General features: G+C 43.9%; 1 protein-coding gene across 2 annotated transcripts; it reads left to right on the top strand.

Moving 5' to 3' along the window:
- Window positions 1-1,343: 1,343 nt before the first annotated feature.
- Window positions 1,344-18,201, top strand: pop1 (POP1 homolog, ribonuclease P/MRP subunit). Of its 2 annotated transcripts, none has more exons than XM_052144080.1 (16): window positions 1,344-1,464; window positions 3,377-3,452; window positions 3,539-3,643; window positions 4,074-4,249; window positions 5,143-5,403; window positions 5,906-5,993; window positions 6,287-6,465; window positions 6,602-6,819; window positions 7,866-7,953; window positions 8,031-8,139; window positions 12,738-12,857; window positions 13,114-13,229; window positions 16,192-16,380; window positions 16,593-16,747; window positions 16,867-17,028; window positions 17,246-18,201. In XM_052144080.1, exons 1-16 carry the CDS (start codon window positions 1,462-1,464, stop codon window positions 17,868-17,870), a joined length of 2,670 nt encoding a protein of 889 aa, XP_052000040.1. In that variant the 5' UTR covers window positions 1,344-1,461; the 3' UTR covers window positions 17,871-18,201. The 2 variants fall into 2 exon arrangements, with proteins under 2 accessions (XP_052000040.1, XP_052000041.1); XM_052144081.1 differs by lacking the exon at window positions 1,344-1,464 and adding an exon at window positions 2,374-2,532.
- The last annotated feature ends 819 nt before the right edge of the window (window positions 18,202-19,020 follow it).

Below are 19,020 nucleotides of genomic sequence, written 5' to 3' on the forward strand. Positions count from 1 at the left end.
GCGATGTTGGCACCAAGGTGGTGTATTAAGGGCAGGTTTTAGGGCACCACTGTGGGGCTATAGGCTCGATGGTGGGAATGCAGATTGATTTTGGAAAAGCACCTGTTGAGTGGAAAAGCACCTGTTGACTACATACAGTAGTCCAGCATAGTCATGCTTTTTACCAGCACTAGCTGGTGAAGCTGGTGAAGCTGGTGAAGCTGCGTGGTCTTTCTGATGAAGCTGTTTAAGCTCATTTAAAAGCCTGGTTGAGACACTACACAGCACACAAAATGCTGCTATATTTGACAGGGAGAATACAGACATTAGAATGATGATGACGGGTATCTTACTTTGGGCAGATGTGTGAATGTTATCGCTGCAGATGGCACATGAATGGGCACGTAAGAGTATTAGTGTAGATTCAGTTCCTTTTTTAGGCAAATTAAACAAACAAAATGACACGACAGTCTCTTGGAAAGTGTCTCTATGTGAACGACTGTACAGATGTAGGTAAGTTTGCACCAGATTGTTAATAAGTCCACATGCCGATGTCTTCATGCTGACTGATTTTGAATAAATAGAAATTAGCTGTTGGCTTCAAAGTTGGTGGCGCTTCAGGTCACACATATGACGGGGACCCGTGGCAGTAAGAAGGTGTTTAGCATCCAGTTAGAAATGTTCCTAAAAGTTTGCCCGGCCGAGCTGTTACGAACCACCAAAACGACCGCAAAAACACTTTTGTTTTGGATGGTTTTGTTGTAAATGACGTCACCTAACCCTTCTTCGATCTCGTATGAAGTGTGCAGGGGCCTGTATTGTGCTGATGCTACATTTACATCCACATTTAGTAAGTAAATGAATTAAATCTGCCAATCGTGAGCATATATAAAATGTTCTTGGTTCATTAAAATTTGTCATAAATGTGGAATGTTGCGTTTACGACTTGATTGACAGGTGATGTCTGTATCTGAAAGGTGATTGGCTCTTTTAACTGTAAGGCGGGGCTTCATACATCCCTTGACCGTTGGGCTCTCCAGCACTTATTAAACTTATCTGTTATAAGAACACTTTATATTCTAGATCATCCTAGTTAACACAATGTGTTTGTGATAAGCTGCTCTTCATGAATTACATGATCTTAAACTTTATGTTTATTTTTAATAGAGGTTTCTCATGAGGTTTTGATGAACTGTGACAGTTATTGGGGATCCCGCACACAAAAACGTCTATAAATAATTTGGATTCGGACCTTCTGACAGACATTTAAATTCGCCTGTGTGATTGGTTCATCCTGTGCAGCGCTGAGAAAAGTAACATATCTTGATAAGACTACATTTCCCATGAGGCTTTATCACCGGAAATGAGTGCCGAGCGCGCACATGTGTTTACTGACAGTGCGCGAGCTGCATGAAACTTCTTACCCAAACGGATTAAATCGATTAATCTGATTCAATATATCGAAGTTATTGATCTATACTCATGGTAAGTGCTGTATGTGTTGTGTGAAGGACATCCGCTGCAGTTTATTCTGTAAATGATGCATTATGAGTTTGTGTATAGTTTATCCTGTACTTCAGCGAGTCTCAATGCACATTTGAGATATTTATATTATTTAACATGCCCAGTTCAGGTCCTGGAGTTGATTTGGTTGATAAATAAGGGAAATAATATCCAGTGTTGTGAATATTGTCTGGAATGGACTCGGTCACTTCCGCGTTCTGCCGCTATGGGCACACTTACTTCCGGCGCAGATAAATGAGTTACTGGATTATTTTCATACGCGTTATTTAAGTTTCTTTAAGGGTTATTTTGGATAATATCATCTCACATTGAGACCCGGAGCTGTTGCTCAATCCAGTTAAAACATGTGTTTTATCAACGTGTATTTGAAGATATTTTTGTGAATATTTGTTACACTATTACATTAATTGATGCAGTAATTTGACACAAAAGCCTAAATGTAGATTAAATCGTGTTAACTTTACAATAAGGTTCAATTCGATAATTAATGTATTGGGTATCATGATCAAACAATTCATATATTTGTACAGTATTTATTAATCTGTCAATATCTTTTAATAAAATTGAATTGTTCATTGTCAACTTTTCATTTTTATTATCTCTTAGTATGTTGAAATGAACATTTACTAGGATTAATAAATGCTGTAAAAGTATAATTGTTAACAAATAACCTTATTGTAAAGTGTTCTCAACTGTGTTATTGTATCAGTACATTTAATTATGAATATCGTGGTGTGATATTACAGATTATAGTAATGCTTTACTCGTGTAATTTCATGCTTTGACGAGAGGGTAAATATAATATTTTAAGTGTTCTCAGTGTTGTTTTGTCACATGTGGATGGTGCAGATGAAAGCCGTTCACAATGATGGGGAACAGCTTGCTCTGCCGCTGTCAATCCCACAATGCACCTTGCGAACGTGACGCTCAATTCGCATAGGAATGAATTAAAAAGGCTCGCTACCCTTCGCTCCAGTGGAAACGTCCCATTAGCGGAGTAATGGAGCAACTGTCCCACATCATCTTCAGGTGATTGTTTGTGCTCACGTGTTGCTGTATTTCTCCCTGTCCGAGCCCTGTCCGAGCCCTGTCCAAGCCCTGCACACAGAGGAAGTCTTACACTTTGTATAGCACTGCTCGGCCGTTCCACAAGATTCAGATCGAATGTATTTACACTTTTGGAACTCATTTCTGACATCTTTTTTTAATACATTTACTAAAAATCACATTTGTTTTGATAAATCGCTTCATTGTAGAAAGATAATCACATACATTTATCCCATAGACTAATTGATTTTCATTGATAACTTATAAATCTTTAAAGACAGATCTACCGTGAGCTACGAGGTTCATCGTTGAGGTCATCTGTCTCTGTTATTTCAACATCATTGTTTAAAAATCATGTTTGATAGCAGAATTCATGTAAACAACCACATTATCCATAATGCAACAGACACAAATCCACTGATCGGAGAACTGTGGCCAACGAAACACCCGCAACGGATGTGAATGATGTCATGAGTCGCTATTAAACTACTGTTATATTTGTACATGTTGGAATATTTGGCAATAAACGTCAGTTATAATCACCAGTTTATACATTCCCATAGTTCTGTATTCAATGACATCATTGGCAATGCATCATGGGATTGTAGTTCATTCCCTCATGAAAGACGGGAAGTGTACAGTCTGAGTCTTTACGTCCGATTGTAAAACACTTTTTTGCTCCAAATCAAAGTTTGATGTTTGATCTCGGGGCTGGTTGCTTTGATTCATGACTTGCAACTCTTTTATGAAGGATTTATTAAATGTCTTCCAGAGAACAGACTGATGAGAGAGAGATTTGATTTATTAATGTCTGTTTGTGTTTCAGATGACTGGAGCAAAAGACCGAATGAGAGAGAAAAAGATGAAAAATCAGCCGAGAAATGTTGTTTACAGTAACACAGGTGATTATCGGTGATTATTGATCACATATAAGTGCTGGATATGAATGACATTATTGATCTCTGTAGCTAATGGGGTTCTTCTGCAGGTCGCACTGCTGGGAGAGGTCAGGGGTCACAGGCAGGCGGCTGGGTCAGAGGTCATCAGACTGGAGGTCAAAGTTACAGCCAAGATCTGCCCAAATACATCACAGGTGATCGATCAACCAAAATGAACAATTCTGTCATCATTTATTCATCCTCATGATGTTCCAAACACGTATGACTGAGCACAAAATTATATATTTTGACGTCCTCTATTTGACACAAAGAAGCTTATGGTGACCAGAGACTGTCAAGCTCTTAAAAGGACTAATAATCACATAAAATAATCATAAGTGTTAAAATCTGGTCATGTGGTGAACATGAGATGTGACCGATCCATGTTTAATCCATGTTATGAGTTTTAGAGCTTTAGCCAAAGGAAAGATGAGTCGCGTCTTACATCTTGTTTAATGTTTTTCCATTGACTTTCATTGTATGGAAAAGAACAGCTTGAACATTCTGCCAATCTGTCTGCCTCTGTGTTCCACTGAAGAACGTCTCACGGGTTATTAATCATCATTAAGTTCTTGTTTTCTGCAGCGTGTCACTTCGCACGAGCGCGTGCTGCTGAACTGAACGCCATGTTGAAGGCCGTCAGTAAACCCGCCGGCAGCTGTCACGTGTTCAATGCGCTGCCCAAACACATGCGCAGACGAGCCATGAGTCACACCAGCAAGAGACTGCCGATCCGTCTGCGAGAGGGCGCTCAGAGACTGGTACTAACTTTTATTAGAGAAGTGTTTCTGTGCCAGAATGTGATCTGTTTGTTGGCAACATTAGTGTGAGTTTGGGGATGTTAGTGAGATGATGATTGGTGATGCAGAAATGACACTTCAGCTGTAAAACGCTGCAGATTGATATTCAAATGTAGGGACGTCCCGATTCTGGTACTGGTTTCGGAATCGGGTTGGATACTCTCTTTTGCACCAAACACTGATAATGTCTGACGTACTAATGTCATGCGTAAACATTCAAATGTGGCGTTATATGCTAGTGTGCTTATCCTCAAACTATGTGCTGTCTGCATGTGCTGCACCCTTCTGAGGGAGGCTACTGAAAACACATTCTGATCATCACACGTGCGGTTCATAGTACATGAGCGTAATGTCAATCATTTAGTCACATGATCAACTAGTTAACTAGTGTGAAACATTCACTATTGTTACTCGTTTTCCTTCTCGAAGGGAAAATTACAAACGTTGATCACAAAAGAAATACAACCGAAATAAATAAATGGACTAAAATCCAGGATATTTCATAGCATCAAAGTCTCTCTTTGATGTTGTGCGTTTTAAATGTTTACCCATAAGATACTCCTCCAAACGGCATATTTATGTTCATCCAGGAAGTAGCAGTACTCTGTCTCGAAAAAATGGAATCGGGACGTCCCTTCAGAAACGTGATTGTCTCGTCTTAAACGTTTGTAATCAGATGTTGAGTGAATAATTGCAGTCGTGATACGAGAGGTTTGATGATGATGATGATGATGATGATGAGTCCTGCTGCTGGAACAGTTACATCATCATCTAACAGTGTGAGTGCAGTAGGACTTAAAGATGTATCTGCAACTTCAGTGTGTGTGACTGTGTGTGTGTGTGACTGTGTTCAGACTGCACGCAGTCAACAAGCAACACAGAAAGAGAAGCAGCAGCAGCCCAAAAACAAGAGTCGTCGAGCTCGCCGTCGTCATGGCAACCTGCTGCTGGAGTTTAATCGCAGACAGAGGAAGAATAAGTGGCTGGAGACCCACATCTGGCACGTCAAACGCTTCCACATGCTGAAGAGATGGAAGTACTGTCTGCCACACACAAGCACCGCAAAGACCTTTAGAGCCAGTTACAGAGCCATGAACACGCACGCATTGCTGCAGGTAACACGCACGCATTGCTGCAGGTAACACGCACGCATTGCTGCAGGTAACACGCACGCATTGCTGCAGGTAACACGCACGCATTGCTGCAGGTAACACGCACGCATTGCTGCAGGTAACACGCACGCATTGCTGCAGGTAACACGCACGCATTGCTGCAGGTAACGCAGTATCATTTGGTTGCTAAAGAGACCTGGCTGGAGTCACTCAGCTCACCCTGGATTCAAACTCACGACTCCAGGTGTGATAGTCAGCGTCAATACTCGCTGAGATACCCAGACACCCGGAATTGATGTATTGTACATAAATAATATATTATAAAAAAGCATAACATATAATGTAATCTGATTACAAGAATTTAAAATGTAATGGATTACACTTCTTTATTGACTAAAGTAATACAATTACAGTAACTAATTACTTTGTAATTGGATTACACCCAACTCTGAGTGTGTGTGTGTGTGTGTGTGTGTGTGTGTGTGTGTGTGTGTGTGTGTTTCAGGATTTGTCATATTTCTGCTGTCTGGAGCTTCAGGGTTCTGAAGAACACATTCTGAGAGCGCTCGCTCGAATGACCAGCAAACATACAGGTGTGTGTGTGTGTACAAGTGAGATTATCGTGACCACCATACTTTAAATCGAATAATTGAAATAAATCATTTGGATAAGTTCTAGGTTTCTTTGTGTTTTTATTCATTTTAGGTGCTTAGTCTAAAAAAACAGAATATTTTATGTGTATAAAATGTTTGTTTTTAAGTAGATACACGTGTTTGTGTACTTCACTGGACACATTCAGTTGTTGTTGTTGTCTCTTAACGTGCGTGTGTGTGTGCGCGTGTGTTGTTGGTGTGTGTGTGTGTGTGTGTGTGTGTGTGTGTTGTAGGTCCTACGTTTGCAGCAGCGTCGTGTCTCTCTGGTGCGCGTCAGGGAAACGTTCATCTGTACAGAGCAGATCAGTTTCCTCACGGCTCTTTGGGTTCTGCTGACTTCCTGTGGAGGCCCCGGGCCCCTGACACGACACACAGACAGCTGTGGATCTGGATCCATCCGGCCCTTAAACAGGTTAAACATTTAAGATGGCAACACACACTAACACATTGTGTTCACTTCAAACATGTCGACAGTTTAACTAACTTTATTTAAACGTGTGTGTGTGTGTGTGTGTGTGTGTGTGTGTGTGTGTGTGTGTGTGTGTCAGGATGTGCTCTCAGAGCTGCAGTTAGTGTGTCAGTGTTTTCAGGTTGTGTCCAACTATAAGGAATCTCATCTCGTTGAGGAGGTGTCTGCAGGGAGGAAGAGGAAGAGAGATGATGATGGTGACATTGAGCGTCCCTCTAAAAAGCTCTTGGGTGACGTGACACAACCTGCCGGGACGCCTGTGAGCTGGAACTCCAGTGAGACCAGCGTGACCATCAGGTGCTCAAACACACATCACATGACACGCTCTCGCACTCTCTCTCGCACTCTCTCTCGCACTCTCTCACTCACTCTCTCACACACTCATTCACTTTGTTGCATAATCCTGATTACTACAAACAATAAACATCGCATCCCTTGTTTATTTAAATTAAATGAATCAAATGTGTGTTCCAGTGAGACACTTATAATGCAAGTCAATGGGGTTTAATCTATATACATTAAAATACTGTTTTAAAAGTCACAAGACATAAACTATATGTGTGTTAACATGATTTTACTGTCATTAAATCACTTAATAATCACATCTGTGTGAAGTTATATGTAGTTTTACAGCCCCGTTGTCATGGCAATGTAACAACAGTAAACTGTAATCATGTTAACGCACATATTGTTTATGTCTTGTGTCTATACTTGTGAAACAGTATTTGAATGTTTACAGATTAAACCCCATTGACTTCCATTGGAAGTGTCTCACTGGAACACACATTTAAAGAAAAGGAGGAACATGTCGAAATGTTTCTGTGCTAATCAACATCATGACACAAATGCCATCGATTGAACTGAAGTTGTGTTGAACCCCGAATATTCCTTTAGAAAATTCCTCAGATTCTGCACGTTTGGTTTCCCTGCGTTGACTTCTTCCCCACATTATATGATTTTAACATGACTTGAGGGAATCAAACATGCGTACATACATGTACATCAATACTCAGATTATTGCAATAATCAGTATATGAGGAATAATCTGAGATGTTTACATGATACTTGCCAATACTCAAATAAAAACATGAATACATCAGAATAATCTATTACAAACAATTAGTAGCAAATATGTGTCGTTATCTCCCCAACATTCCATCAGACTGCATTACTGAGACCGCAGGGGTGACTTGTGCACTCAACTGTGTGTCGTGAATGTGTGTTTGTGATTTCTGGTTTACAGTGTGGATGGGTTGTGTAACTGCATGTCTGGTTTGTGTTATAGTTATTTGTCAGTGCTAACGCTAACATCAAGCTCTTCTGTGATGTTATTTCGTGTTCAGTGACCTCACCATGGAGATCTTGCGCTATCGTTTGATCGGTCCTCTGGCCCACAGAGTGCTCACAGACACACTTCAGCCAGCCAATGAGGTGAGAGATCAGTGATGACATCACACTCATGCTTGTGTCAGACATTCACCTGCTGATGACTGACTCTATTTCTGCAGGATCAAGAGTCGCTCGAGCCGCAGAGTTTCTGGTGGACCAATCACAGTCGAGATCAGAGACTCATGAACCTCCATCGACAACAGGCCGAAATATTCAATCTTCTGAGAGGTGAAGACGTGTGTGTGTGCGCGAGAGAGAGAGCGGGCGGGCACGTGTGTGTGACTGGGTGTGTGTGAGAGTGCGTGCACGAGAGTGACGGGGGGTGTGTGCGAGAGTGACGGGGATATGTGACTGAGTGGGTGTGTGTGACGGAGGGGGGGTGTGTGTGTGTGAGTGTTTGTGACGGGGTGGGGGTGTGTGTGTGAGACGTGGTGTGCGTGTGAGACTGCGTGTGTGTGACGAGGGGTGGAGGGGGGTGTGTGTGAGCGTGCGTGCGTGAGATACAGCACGGATATTACAGATATATACGGCACGTGACATTAGATATACTGTATACGGCACGCGACATTACAGATATATACGGCAGATATATACATTACAGATATATACGGCACGCAACATTACAGATATATACGGCACGCGACATTACAGATATATACAGCACGTGACATTAGATATATACGGCACGCAACATTACAGATATATACGGCACGTGACATTAGATATATACGGCACGTGACATTACAGATATATACAGCACGTGACATTAGATATATACGGCACGTGACATTACAGATATATACGGCACGTGACATTAGATATATACGGCACGCAACATTACAGATATATACGGCACGTGACATTAGATATATACGCACGCTAACATTACAGATATATACGACACGTGACATTAGATGTATACGCACGCTAACATTACAGATATATACGGCACGTGACATTAGATATATACGGCACGCAACATTACAGATATATACGGCACGTGACATTAGATATATACGGCACGTGACATTACAGATATATACAGCATGTGACATTAGATATATACGGCACGTGACATTACAGATATATACGGCAGATATATACATTACAGATATACGGCACGCGACATTACAGATATATACGGCAGATATATACATTACAGATATATACGGCACGTGACATTACAGATATATATGGCAGATATATATTACAGATATATACTGCAGATATATACATTACAGATATATACGGCACGTGACATTACAGATATATACATTACAGATATATACGGCATGTGACATTACAGATATATACATTACAGATATATATATATGGCAGATATATACAGATATATACGGCCGATATATACGGCACGTGACATTACAGATATATACATTACAGATATATACGGCAGATATATACATTACAGATATATACAGCACGCAACATTACAGATATATACGGCAGATATATACATTACAGATATATACAGCACGCAACATTACAGATATATACGGCACGCAACATTACAGATATATACAGCACGTGACATTAGATATATACGGCACGTGACATTACAGATATATACGGCACGTGACATTAGATATATACGGCACGCAACATTACAGATATATACGGCACGTGACATTAGATATATACGGCACGCAACATTACAGATATATACGGCACGTGACATTAGATGTATACGGCACGCAACATTACAGATATATACGGCACGTGACATTAGATATATACGGCACGCAACATTACAGATATATACGGCACGTGACATTAGATATATACGGCACGTGACATTACAGATATATACAGCACGTGACATTAGATATATACGGCACGTGACATTACAGATATATATGGCAGATATATACATTACAGATATACGGCACGCGACATTACAGATATATACGGCAGATATATACATTACAGATATATACGGCACGTGACATTACAGATATATACGGCAGATATATATTACAGATATATACGGCAGATATATACATTACAGATATATACGGCATGTGACATTACAGATATATACATTACAGATATATATATATATGGCAGATATATACAGATATATACGGCCGATATATACGGCACGTGACATTACAGATATATACATTACAGATATATACGGCAGATATATACATTACAGATATATACAGCACGCAACATTACAGATATATACGGCAGATATATACATTACAGATATATACGGCAGATATATACATTACAGATATATACGGCACGCAACATTACAGATATATACAGCACGTGACATTAGATATATACGGCACGTGACATTACAGATATATACGGCAGATATATACATTACAGATATACGGCACGCGACATTACAGATATATACGGCAGATATATACATTACAGATATATATGGCACGTGACATTACAGATATATACGGCAGATATATACATTACAGATATATACGGCACGTGACATTACAGATATATACGGCAGATATATATTACAGATATATACGGCACGTGACATTCCAGATATATACGGCAGATATATACATTACAGATATATACGGCACGTGACATTACAGATATATACATTACAGATATATACGGCATGTGACATTACAGATATATATACGGCAGATATATACAGATATATACGGCCGATATATACGGCACGTGACATTACAAATATATACGGCAGATATATACATTACAGATATATACAGCACGCAACATTACAGATATATACGGCAGATATATATATTACAGATATATACAGCACGCAACATTACAGATATATACGGCAGATATATACATTACAGATATATCACGCACGTGACATTACAGATATATACGGCAGATATATACATTACAGATATATACGGCACGTGACATTACAGATATATACATTACAGATATATACGGCAGATATATACATTATAGATATATATATACGGCACGTGACATTACAGATATATATATGGCACGCGACATTACAGATATATACATTGCAGATATATATGGCAGATATATACATTACAGATATATACGGCACGCGACATTAGATATATACATTACAGATATATACGGCAGATATATACATTACAGATATATACGGCACGTGACATTACAGATATATACGGCACGTGACATTAGATATATACGGCACGCAACATTACAGATATATACGGCACGTGACATTAGATATATACGGCACGCAACATTACAGATATATACGGCACGTGACATTAGATATATACGGCACGTGACATTACAGATATATACAGCACGTGACATTAGATATATACGGCACGTGACATTACAGATATATACGGCAGATATATATTACAGATATATACGGCAGATATATACATTACAGATATATACGGCACGTGACATTACAGATATATACATTACAGATATATACGGCATGTGACATTACAGATATATATATGGCAGATATATACAGATATATACGGCCGATATATACGGCACGTGACATTACAGATATATACATTACAGATATATACGGCAGATATATACATTACAGATATATACAGCACGCAACATTACAGATATATACGGCACGCAACATTACAGATATATACAGCACGTGACATTAGATATATACGGCACGTGACATTACAGATATATACGGCAGATATATACATTACAGATATACGGCACGCGACATTACAGATATATACGGCAGATATATACATTACAGATATATATGGCACGTGACATTACAGATATATACGGCAGATATATATTACAGATATATACGGCACGTGACATTCCAGATATATACGGCAGATATATACATTACAGATATATACGGCACGTGACATTACAGATATATACATTACAGATATATACATTACAGATATATACGGCATGTGACATTACAGATATATACATTACAGATATATATACGGCAGATATATACAGATATATACGGCCGATATATACGGCACGTGACATTACAGATATATACGGCAGATATATACATTACAGATATATACAGCACGCAACATTACAGATATATACGGCAGATATATATATTACAGATATATACAGCACGCAACATTACAGATATATACGGCAGATATATACATTACAGATATATACGGCACGTGACATTACAGATATATACGGCAGATATATACATTACAGATATATACGGCACGTGACATTACAGATATATACATTACAGATATATACGGCAGATATATACATTATAGATATATATACGGCATGTGACATTACAGATATATATATGGCACGCGACATTACAGATATATACATTGCAGATATATATGGCAGATATATACATTACAGATATATACGGCACGCGACATTAGATATATACATTACAGATATATACGGCAGATATATACATTACAGATATATACGGCACGTGACATTACAGATATATACGGCAGATATATACATTACAGATATATACGGCACGTGACATTACAGATATATACATTACAGATATATACATTACAGATATATATACGGCACGTGACATTACAGATATATATATGGCACGCGACATTACAGATATATACATTACAGATATATATGGCAGATATATACATTACAGATATATACGGCACGCAACATTAGATATATACATTACAGATATATACGGCACGCGACATTAGAGATATATACGGCACGCGACATTACAGATATATACGGCACGTCACATTAGATATATATATATATACGGCACGCAACGTTAGAGATATATACAGCACGTGATATTACAGATATATACGGCACATTATATTGTGTGGAGTGTGTTGCAGGTGTGTGTTCAACAGCAGAGCTCTCGGCAGGTTGTGTGTTGGGACTGACTGTAGACGACCCCAGACTCACTTTACCTCAGAAACGTGGTAAAATCACCTCTGACCTGCAGCAGAGTACAGGTACATGTGAATCAACACACACACACAGATGTGTGCAGCTGGAGGTGTGTGTGTTTATTTGACTCTGAGCTCTGGGAGCCGCTGCGTCTCCATGCAGATGAACCGGGTTCAAATCCTGGCAGAGTCTGATCAGAGATCTGTCTGTCTCTCAGCTGCCTGTCTCACTGCATCAATGCATTCTATATTTCACTGTGTAATCAGTGTTTGCCTGCAGCTTATTCGTGTGTGTGTGTGTGTGTGTGTGTGTGTGTGTTAGATGATCGTCGTGTGAGGGATTTGATTCTCAGAGGAGTTGCAGCTGACTGCAGTGAGAGTGCGGTGTGGGATGCGTCTGTCCGAGATAATGTGACGCACAACCGCATGTCAGAGCAGGTAAACACACGCACACACCGACTCTGTTGTCTTTCAGGGTCTCATCGTTCATTTTCTCCTGTGGTTCATTGGACTGCTACTTGTTTTTAAACTGAACCGCCTCTTCTCTGTGGTGCACTCAATGAACCTTTCACATGTGATAAACAGTCTTTGTGTCTTGACATTCTATTTGTGCAGCTGAGATACATTGTGACCGATTCATAAAATAACTGTGACTCTTCAGAAGATCTGAAGAGCGGCTCACACTCGCTCATTCGGCCACTCGGGCGCTCTCACTCGGGCGCTCTCACTCGGCCACTCTCACTCGGTCACTCGCACACTCACTCAGCCACTAGCGCACTCACTCGGGCACTCCCACTCGGGCACTAGCGCACTCACTCGGCCACTCGGGCACTCTCACTCGGCCACTCGGGCACTAGCGCACTCACTCAGCCACTCGGGCACTCTCACTCGGCCACTAGCGCACTCACTCGGGCACTCTCACTCGGGCACTCTCACTCGGGCACTCTCACTCGGGCACTAGCGCACTCTCTCAGCCACTCGGGCACTCTCACTCGGCCACTAGCGCACTCACTTGGGCACTCTCACTCGGGCACTAGCGCACTCACTCAGCCACTCTCACTCGGCCACTCGGGCGCACTCACTTGGGCACTCTCACTCGGGCACTCTCACTCGGCCACTCGGGCACTCTCACTCGGCCACTCGGGCACTCTCACTCGGCCACTAGCGCACTCACTCGGGCACTAGCGCACTCACTCGGCCACTGGGCCACTAGCGCACTCACTTGGGCACTCTCACTCGGCCACTAGCGCACTCACTCGGCCACTAGCGCACTCACTCGGCCACTAGCGCACTCACTCGGGCACTAGCGCACTCACTCGGGCACTAGCGCACTCACTCGGGCATTCTCACTCGGCCACTAGCGCACTCACTCGGGCACTCTCACTCGGGCACTAGCGCACTCACTCGGGCATTCTCACTCGGCCACTAGCGCACTCACTCGGCCACTCGGGCACTCTCACTCGGCCACTAGCGCATTCACTTGGGCACTCTCAATCGGGCACTAGCGCACTCACTCGGGGCCACTCGGGCACTCTCACTCGGCCACTAGCGCACTCACTTGGGCACTCTCACTCGGGCACTAGCGCACTCACTCAGCCACTCTCACTCGGCCACTCGGGCACTCTCACTCGGCCACTCGGGCACTCTCACTCAGCCACTAGCGCACTCACTTGGGCACTCTCACTCGGGCACTCTCACTCGGGCACTCTCACTCGGGCACTCTCACTCGGGCACTAGCGCACTCACTCGGCCACTCGGGCACTCTCACTCGGCCACTCGGGCACTCTCACTCGGCCACTCGGGCACTCTCACTCGGCCACTCGGGCACTCTCACTCGGCCACTAGCGCACTCACTCGGGCACTAGCGCACTCACTCGGCCACTCGGCCACTAGCGCACTCACTTGGGCACTCTCACTCGGCCACTAGCGCACTCACTCGGCCACTAGCGCACTCACTCGGGCACTAGCGCACTCACTCGGCCACTCGGGCACTAGCGCACTCACTCGGCCACTCGGCCACTAGCGCACTCACTTGGGCACTCTCATTCGGGCACTAGCGCACTCACTCGGGCATTCTCACTCGGCCACTAGCGCACTCACTCGGCCACTCGGGCACTCTCACTCGGCCACTAGCGCATTCACTTGGGCACTCTCAATCGGGCACTAGCGCACTCACTCGGGGCCACTCGGGCACTCTCACTCGGCCACTAGCGCACTCACTTGGGCACTCTCACTCGGGCACTAGCGCACTCACTCAGCCACTCTCACTCGGCCACTCGGGCACTCTCACTCAGCCACTAGCGCACTCACTCGGGCACTCTCACTCGGGCACTCTCACTCGGGCACTCTCACTCGGCCACTAGCGCACTCACTCGGGCACTCGGCCACTAGCGCACTCACTTGGGCACTCTCACTCGGCCACTAGCGCACTCACTCGGCCACTAGCGCACTCACTCGGGCACTAGCGCACTCACTCGGCCACTCGGGCACTAGCGCACTCACTCGGCCACTCGGCCACTAGCGCACTCACTTGGGCACTCTCACTCGGGCACTAGCGCACTCACTCGGGCACTCTCACTCGGCCACTAGCGCACTCACTCGGGCATTCTGACTCGGCCACTAGCGCACTCACTCGGCCACTCGGGCACTCTCACTCGGCCACTAGCGCACTCACTCGGGCACTCTCAATCGGGCACTAGCGCACTCACTCGGGGCCACTCGGGCACTCTCACTCGGCCACTAGCGCACTCACTCGGGCACTCTCACTCGGGCACTAGCGCACTCACTCGGGCACTCTCACTCGGCCACTAGCGCACTCACTTGGGCACTCTCACTCGGGCACTAGCGCACTCAGCCACTCGGGCACTCCCACTCGGGCACTCTCACTCGGCCACTCGGGCACTCTCACTCGGCCACTCGGGCACTCTCACTCGGCCACTCTCGGCCACTCGGGCACTAGCGCACTCACTCGGCCACTCTCAGTCGGCCACTCTCAGTCGGCCACTCTCAGTCGGCCACTCTCAGTCGGCCACTCTCAGTCGGCCACTCTCAGTCGGCCACTCTCAATCGGGCACTCTCAGTCGGCCACTCTCAATCGGGCACTCTCAGTCGGCCACTAGCGCACTCACTCGGACACTCTCACTCGGCCACTAGCGCATGCTCACTCGGCCACTAGCGCATGCTCACTCGGCCACTCTCACTCGGCCACTCTCACTCGGCCACTCTCACTCGGGCACTCGTGCACTATCAATTGCGCACTCACTTGGCCACTCACGCACACACAATTCCCCAAATGTTCAAAGCAGTATGTACGGATGGAAGGAGAAGTAGTCAATATTTTTAATTGGTGTGTTTAATAAATGTATGTTATAGTGTAGAAATGTGTGTGTGTGTGTGTCAGGAGCTGAACAGGATGAGGAGCGAGCTGTTGGTTCCAGGTTCGAGTCTGTCTGCTGCTGCTCAGTCTCGTGTGCCGGTGCTGTTGGTTCATCACGCGGGTCGCATGCGTGGCGTGGAGCGTCTGCACTGGGGCTGCGGCTGGGATCTGCTTTTGCCCAAGGGATGGGGAATGGCATTCTGGGTGCCTCTGGTACAGACGACAGACTGATCATGATGTTCATCATGTGTCTCAATACTCCTCCAGTGTCCTAAAATACAGTTCATGAGATGTTCAGTTAAATTGACGCACAGATAATGACGTTCTTTAAATCTGTTCACTCTTTAACATGTTGATTTTTCAGTTCATCACTTAAACACGGCTGTAGCGTGTCCAGATGAGCGCTGACTGATTGTGTGTTGTAGGTGTATCGTGGCGTGCGTGTCGGTGGTCTTCACATGAGTCTCAAACACTCGCAGTTTAAAGGCGAGCCGCACTTCCCGCACGATTACCCAGACTGCCCTGCAGGCACGCTCTTCCAATCAGAACAGGAGGCAGAGCTTCTAGAAAAGTTTAAAAGGTGACACACTTTAATAATCATTTCAGTTCTGTTACACTTTCAAAAAGAATTCATTTTATGTCCTTGAGTGTATCAATCGTCTCCGTGGTGATAAATGTACATGTTCCTGAATATTTCAGACGCCCTCCGTCAAAACGCACCAACTACATCAAACACGGGTGCCTGGCACCATTCATTTGCCCCTGGCAACAGCTGGCAGAGGAGTGGGAGGAGCTACTGAAGCTGAACGAAGAGCCCGCGAGCAGCTGCAGAACTGAACCGCCAGACTTCACTGTTCTGAGGTCAGACATGATCACATGTTTCAGTTTATAGTCCAAGTAGCTTTTTTCTATAAGGCGCCGAGCTGCTGTGGGAAACTTTCTTTCTATACGTCTCATTATAATATTCATGAGGAACACACTGACTGATTTGGGAACTGTGGATAGAGATGTTTGATAGATGTTCTGAGCATGTGCAGACTCGTACTGTGTGTTAATGAGACGCTGACTGTGTTTGCAGGAGCGTGAAGGTTTTGCGGCAGCTGTCATCGTGGTGTCGCCCCCCTCGCGGTCAGCGAGCGTCACACAGGAACTCTCCTCTGCCTCTGACCCATGTGACGGCTGCGGCGTTGCGGCAGGAATGGGGGCGCAGTCTGGTGTGGGTGCGTCTGCGTTTGTTGAGTAAAGGACAGCCAGCGCTGCACGCCATGGTGTGCGTTCCCACGACCTCTGACCTCCAGGTGCTGCTCAAAGATGGACGCAGCAGCGGCCCACAGGAGCCCCGACACAAAGACCACCTGAAAGACCTGCGCAAGTGCAAAGCCAGCCCCGCCCCTAAAAATAAAGACTCCACCCCTAAAGACTCTGACCCCCCACCTTCTGTGATCCGTTCATCACTTGTTCGGGGGGTGTGGCCGCCGCCGCTGCCGAGCGTGCTGTCTCACTGCAGTCGTGTGACGCTGGGCTGGGTGCAGCAGGGTGATTTCTCTCTGGCGGCGGGCAGCGGCGAGGCGCTGGCGTTCATCAGCGTGTCTGGACTGTTACACACACTCCTTCAGCAGCCGCGGGAGCAGCGTGGTGTCGTTCTGCTGCGGAACCCCTCATCACTGCAGTACCGGTACGCTCAGATCAGCATCGATATTTAAAGAATGTCACGTGACCGAGCCGCACTGTGATGCGTTCAACACCGTATACATCCTGTTTGTGTCGCATCTCAAAGACTCGATGTGCAGCAGTGCATGTGCTGAAACTATTTACATTTACTTCGGAGTTTTAATTTATAGTTTATTTTAAGTGCTCTGATATTTATGAATGTGTGAGAGACGCGGTTCTGATTTACTGTGACCAAATTATGATTTCAGCATCATGTTTCATTAAATACTTCATTAATTTCTGTTTAGGTCACACACATGAATGTTAATGAATAAATCTTCCAGTTGATAGAGATAAAATATGATCTTTGCCCTGATTATTTCACAACCCAAAAACAAGCACTTTGTGATATCTGTGTGTGTGCGCGTGCATGTGTTTGCGTGCACGTGTGTGCGTGCGTGCGTTCGTTTGCGCGCGTGCATGTGTTTGAGTGCATGTGTTTGCACGCAGGTGTTTGCGTGCGTGTGCATGTGTTTGAGTGCGTGTGCATGTGTTTGCACGCAGGTGTTTGCGTGCGTGTGCATGTGTTTGAGTGCGTGTGCATGTGTGTGCGCGCGCGCGCGTGTGTATAACCCCACCCACAAATAAACATGATGATGGGATCGTGCAACACTATTACTGGTGAAGTGTAATTGAGATTCATTCTGAGTTCACTAGATTATCATGATTGCAGTCTGAAATAGAATCACTGAGATTGTTTAGATCGGGGGTTTTCAGAGGTTTTGAATATGATGATCTTGTGAAAGACCCCGTCCTAAAATATAAAAATGTAGCTGCAGATGGTCATATAAAGACGCATTTATACTGTGTGAGGAAAAATAATTAGTGTGATATTTTAAAGAAATCTTTTATTATTGTAGTCCTACTAAAGCCAAAAAACATTATCAGATTGTTTTTACTTTGTATTAAGTTGAGAGTATTATTAATGTGTGAATAAATCATTCTTTTAGATTAAATCGCTTGTAATAGTTGCAGTCGTGTTGGGGTCAGAACAAGAACGGCTTGAACTGTTACAATGTTCTGATTTTATCTGGTTCATTGAACTGAAAGAATCTGTTTGCAGAAATGAATCAGACTTTCCGTCACTAGAGAGAATAATAAGAGTAAAGTTACATGTAAAAACCATTTTATTTATAAAAAAAT

This window comes from Xyrauchen texanus, chromosome 15, assembly GCF_025860055.1.
Source record: "Xyrauchen texanus isolate HMW12.3.18 chromosome 15, RBS_HiC_50CHRs, whole genome shotgun sequence".
In the NCBI taxonomy this organism is placed as follows: Eukaryota; Metazoa; Chordata; class Actinopteri; order Cypriniformes; family Catostomidae; genus Xyrauchen; species Xyrauchen texanus.